This window comes from Pezoporus occidentalis, unplaced genomic scaffold (genome assembly GCF_034315485.1).
Source record: "Pezoporus occidentalis ecotype Australia unplaced genomic scaffold, CSIRO_AGI_Poc_V1 ctg47, whole genome shotgun sequence".
NCBI classification, from domain to species: domain Eukaryota; kingdom Metazoa; phylum Chordata; class Aves; order Psittaciformes; family Psittacidae; genus Pezoporus; species Pezoporus occidentalis.
This window is the reverse complement of record NW_026915802.1, coordinates 407,857-413,856: the sequence shown is the minus strand read 5'-3', so window position 1 is coordinate 413,856 and position 6,000 is coordinate 407,857. Positions and strand designations below refer to the sequence as shown.

The 6,000-nt window shown below is 41.0% G+C and overlaps 1 protein-coding gene across 5 annotated transcripts in view; it reads right to left on the bottom strand.

Moving 5' to 3' along the window:
- Positions 1-558: 558 nt before the first annotated feature.
- The window catches only part of GPATCH2L (G-patch domain containing 2 like), a 31,277-nt gene continuing 25,835 nt past the window's right edge, over positions 559-6,000 (bottom strand). For all 5 annotated transcript variants that reach the window (XM_062636111.1, XM_062636113.1, XM_062636112.1 and 2 more), the window contains one exon: positions 559-971. In XM_062636111.1, coding sequence (XP_062492095.1) covers positions 799-971 — 173 coding nt within the window. In that variant the 3' untranslated portion in view covers positions 559-798. The remainder of the gene's footprint in view (positions 972-6,000) is intronic.

Genomic DNA, 6,000 nt, shown 5'->3' with positions numbered 1-6,000 from the left:
AGAAACTGGAATTTTGTATATCCTCTATCATACTCCAAGGATATTCAAGGGCCCAGGTTCCTTTCAAATACGTCAGCTTGCACATTTATGTCCAAGTAGTTTTCCCAATTCCTTATCCAGTAAGAGATTTAGGAAAGACCATGCAATACACAAGCAAGACTAAAGACATTCAGAACAACGGAGAAGGAAATGGTCTAGTGGATCATGCTGCCAGTGAGCCAATGGCAATTTCTGAATGGACAAGCACCGTATTTGCTTCACTGGAAACAACGTGATTTGAGTCCATTAGCACATGGCCTGAAAACATTCTCCTAATACAGAATTCAGGTTCCATATTTCAACTTGTTTGCATTCCCTCCTCATTCCCCAGCAAAAAAAAAAAAAAAAACAGGGGGAGACACTTGCCTGAGTGGCAGGGGGATTTCACCTAAAAAACACCAAATGCACAAACAAGCAACATGTCCAGGGGGTGAATAAAGATCTGAAAACCCAGAAGAATCTGTACATGACCCAGCACATATGAGCTGGCAGCAGGGAAGGAGATGAATGCATAATAAATACAACAATAGCAAGATTATTTTTAAAAGCCACTGAGGTCCCAACACCGATTACCTTTTTTTTTAGACACAGATTCACAAACATGGTTTAGGTGTGTGGGGCACAGATCAGTCTGGATGATGCTAGGCATCATGCGCCAATACTGAAGATTATCACTACCACCAAACAAGAGGTTTGGTAGAGACACACAAGAGTCAAACACTTCCAAAATCCAAGCTTTTACAGTTGCAATGCTTCCTTTTAGCTGTATCCAGGGCTCTTCTCTGGTGGCATTTTAAAAAAGTTACTGGAGGCAGTGATAGTAGCTTTCTCCGCTGCTGGTGTTTTCCCTGTCCATTCAGAGCTCTGGGATCTGAGAGATGGTGTTGCTGGTAGCTCTGACTCTGCTGCATCCATGTGGACAGATAAAGTTGCTGGAATAGAAAATTTCAGGGAAGGGGGAACAGAGGAAGAAAGTAGGAATGGGCAATAAGAAAAAAAATAGTTAGAGCAAGTGATTTCATGGCAAACACCTCACATATATGTACTTTCGTGTAAGAAGGTGTTATTTCCCTGAGTTCCTACAAGTTACCCCACCAAATTCCATTGAAATACAGGTTCTTGATAACATTAACACCTTTGCCATTATGATTCTCATATTCAGAACTTCAAGTTCCCAGTCCACTAACTAGTTCCTTTAGTGAAAGTTCCTGTTGGAAATCAAGAGCTGTCCCATACTTAAACAGGATCAATTCATAATCACTCAACTGAAAATACCTTGATCTCTTTACAAAGACTCAGTTAACCCTACATCTGGGAATTTCAAAGTCTCTGAAGGTTTGGCAAATTTCAGGTTGCAAAGCTCAGTTAAAGAAGAAAATATACCTCCCCTCCTTATGCAGTAAAGGCAGTACCACAAACCTCCACATATATCTAGTATGGCAAATCACCATATTATACCAAGAAGCTACTCGCTAAGCTAGGCTGGAATCCATTCTCATTTTATCCATACAACCACTACTTCAAAATGGGACAGGCTATAATTAGCAAGAGAGATTTGCAGATCCATAGCTCAAACCAGCAGCCACCCAAATTTCCAGAGGAGAGAAGAGTTTGCTCCCGTTCTCAGTATCCTGAATCATTCAATCCTCAAAAGCAGAACAGGGTAGGAGAAAAAGAAAAAGCTGCTGTCACAGGAGTCTCTGGGGCAACCAGAAGCTTTCTGAACAAGCGCTTGCTTCAGTACGAAACATATCTCTCTTTCATTGTATTCTCACAATAGATAATAGCTGTTTGTGTGTTTTTATTACAAGTTGCCTCTGCTGCTCTTTAGCAGATGAAGGATAAAGAGGCCATAACAAGCTTCAACTAGTGGACTGATTTCTTTGAAGTTTAAATAAAAAGCTGATTCAATGCTTCAGGTTCCCCACTCAGTAGATCTGGAACCCCAACAACCCTAATTCTGTACATTCAAAACAGTGAGTCATCCCCACACAACCACAACAACACAGCTGATAACAGTACATTGCATATTCTAGCTCTAGCCCATCAGCTTCCTCCATCTAAAGGTCAGATAACACATGGAAAAACAATGAAGTCCTTTAATAATCACCACCAATACTACACTATGTAGCCCTTGCTAGCAGTCTCCCCACTCAGGCTCTCTATCTTTGCTCATAAAAAGAAAAAAAAACAACCAACAAAGGACTAAAACAGGCTTCTTGCTGCTGGGTACCATCATACCATGACAAAAGGTGAATTCACCGGCAAGAAACAGGAGAGAGAAAAATCACAAAACTGCTACTACTCATCAGGCTGTTCTCTGATAAGCAGTTTCAGAGGCTGCTAACTGGCACTTTTTAGAAGTTACTATTTTTCACAATCTAAGTGTGAATACATGACAAGGCAGACAAAGATCTACTTATGCAGATTTTTACACCAGACTCGCTGGGACTGGACCACAATAAACATTAAAAGCATCAGTGTAAAGCTGGACAATTGTTCGTCATTTATTTCACAACCACCTATACTTGTGGCCTCTTCTGACAAACCAAAGACAGACATGACAATCTTCATCGTATACTATGACAAGAATAACATTTTATACAGTATTTATCAGACAAGCTCTGCTGTGCCATTGGGGACATTAGTGCAACTCTATTTGCACTGCAACAGAAAGTAATTACACACAAGTACACTATCTGTGCCTTCTGAAGGCCCTGTCTTACATCACTGAAAATTTGAAGGACCTTTATCACAACAAACTTTCTTCCTCCCTAGGCACTGGCCGTTGGTCACCAAGTCAAATGAACTTCTGGTCTAATCCAGTACAGCCATTCTTACTTCCTCCAGATTTCCTTATTCTACTCCCAGACTACACCAGCCAGACCTCTGTTCTTACCTGGTGAGAGCTTTAGGGCTCACATACTGCACAACTGTGTAGTGTGGAAAGCATTTTCATTTTCAATCTCTCGCAACACAGGCGTAAGTTTGACCAACTTAATTTTGGTAACAGTCACTTCCTGAAGTGCAAATAAATTCTGAATTTGCTACCCATATTTTGTTGCTCTCAACAGCCAGGCCTTTTTCCAAAACACTATTCTTTAATCTCTATCTCAGTTACACTATTTAGGCCTGTTAACCTCAAAGCGCAGTACTAATACCAGAAGTTTAATGCTATAGCTATAAAATAGAGACCTAAGCATTTCTGCTACAGTAATGCGTGGTTTTGGATGTTCATACAATGGTCTCTGTCAAAAGATGCTTTACCAGAACCCATAAATACCCACTTACATGAAACTATGTGAGAAGACATGGAATAAACTTAGTTTGCTTCACTCCCAAATAAATGTATCTCTAGTTCCCTTCTCAAATTCCTGCAGCTAGAAGGGAGATAGCATCCACATCTCATATGCTTTTTATTAGCATCTTCTGATTTCAGCCAAATTCAACTCAAAACTTTCTGTAGATGATGCAGGGGTGAGGCGATAGGGGAAGATTTGTAGCTGCATGTTTAAGAAAGAAGCTAAATTCATCACAATGACAGGGGAGAGTGTTGGCAGAGATTTGAGCTATTTATTCTTTTAGGAAAATCCTATAAAGAATGACACAAGGAAGCCTCTATCTGCAGTCTTGTTCATCACACTGGTGAGGAGCCCGATAACAGATGTATGCAGTAGTGTGATTTAGTGCTGGGAGCTGGCCCCTGATGTGTATTAATACAGCGGCAAAGCGGAACGAGCCCCTCTTCATCACTCATCTCTATAAAAGAGGTGGAATCCGAGATGGCCCGATGTTCAGCAGAGCAAGCCCATTTGTTCTGCTGACTGATGGAGCCAGCTCAGCCTATGTCCTTCACCTCCATGGGGCACCCAGGTTGCAAAAAAAGGAGATCACTGAAGCAGGACCTGGTCAACAAGTGAGACGAGAGCAATTGGACTCAGCTAAGATGTTATTTAAAGGTGAAGAAATCCAGCACTCTGTGCGCCTGCAGTGACAGGCATAGGCCTGCGTTCTGATCTACTTGTGTTTCATCTTTTGAAGAAGTAGTAAAACACCACAAACAAAAAGCCTCTGTAGTGAGAAAATGAGGTTGCTGTGATTCCTTAGGTACAGGGGAGCCCCAGTGTAAGACATTTATGAGTGGACGAGTAGATGCATGGCAAGGGAGAAAAATCTGTATCTCAGCAATGTTTAAGCAGAAGAGTCATCAGTCAATTCTACATTATTGCAGAGTAATCCTATATATTTCTTTAGGCATTAGTAATTCCAGACAGATCACCTTTGACAGAAATAACATCAGATTTCAGAAGTTTCCAAGTTACATCCCCAGGTTGTGCTCCAGCTATAATTGGAAGACTGCTGTACTAAGTCAGCTAGGACACAGTTTCCGCTACACAATCAGAAGGTTTTTTCCACAAGTCAGTATTACAGCAAACCTGTCCATAGCTACTACCTTTCCTGGGGATAGTTCTAAATAGGGTCTAAGTAAGAAATCTTTACCCTTTTTGACCATGAAAAACCTTGCAGCACTTTTCTCTTGATCACCAAGCATCCTGTCTGGATTCCAGTAACCACACTCTTCTTCCTTACTTTGTAATGCATACTCTAATTTTCTTCCCCTCACCCTTAAAAGGAAAAAACTCTGAAACCCCTCTGCTACTGTCGTGGTTTAAACCCAGCTGGCAACTCAGAACCACACAGCCACTCACTCACCTCCAGCTTTCCCCTCTCCCTGGGTGGGACAGGGAGGAGAACTGAAAGAATGTAAACCCCATGGGTTGAGATAAGAACAGTACAATAACCAAAGTACAATATACTACTACTACTAAGGAAAATAACAAGGGGAAAGAATATAAAACTAAAAGGAGAAAGGAAAACAAACAATAAACAACAGTGATGCACAGTACAATTGCTCACCACCTGCTGACTAACAACCAGCCCAACCCAAGCAGAGATCTGGGGCCTTTCAGGTGACTCCTCTCAGTTTATGCACTGGGCATGATGTGCTGTGGTACGGAATACCTCTTTGGCTAGTTTGGGGTCAGCTGCCCTATCTCTGCTCCCTCCTAGCTTCTTGTGCCCCTCCTCACTTGGCAGAGCATGAAAGACTGAAAAGTCCTTGATCAGGGTAAGCACTACTGAGCAACAACTAAAACACTGGTGTGTTATCAGCATTGTTCTCAGGCTAAAGCCAAAACACACACTGCACCAGCTACTAGGAACAAAATTATCCCAAACGAAACCAAGATTCCAGTGGTTGGTTCCACCCCAGGTGCAGATTCAAGTCTTCAAAAAGTGTCCCTGTACAATTTGCCTAGTCAAGTAAGTACAACATACATAGTATTTTGAAACATGTAGGCATAAAAAGAGATGCTCTCCCTATAGAAAGTGACCAGCAATGCAGTACAGAATATAATCTGAACAATAAATTAATGGATAGGTAAGAAGGGACAGTGAGACACTAGCATTTTACCAAGAAAACCTAGTATTCCCAGAAGAAAAATTCTGTGGCTATGGATATGCAATTTTACTAACTTTCACTACAGAAGTTGGCATATCCTATCATGGAATAGTCAAAAGCCAGGAAAGAATATCCTAAATAAACATTCAGTAACAAATTATTTTTGCTGAGCAATAGATTAGTAATTTTATTTTTTTTCCTCTTAATTTTTAACACAGAACCTTTCAGACAGTCTGTAATCCAGATCTGTGGCCTGGAAAACTAGCACAACTTTCTTCCTTCTTCCATTATTCTACTGTCTATCCAACAGTCCAAGGAAGAAACCTAAATCACCAATTCTTTCAGTCTTCCCCACTGTTTTCACACCACCATTTTTCCCATGAGCTTACCCACCTTCTTGTTACTGAATTACAGTAACAATTTTTTAATAAGCTAGTTGGAAGAACATGGGTCACTTGATAGTAGGCAGAATATTTCAAGAGAGGGTAGGGTGAGAGGCC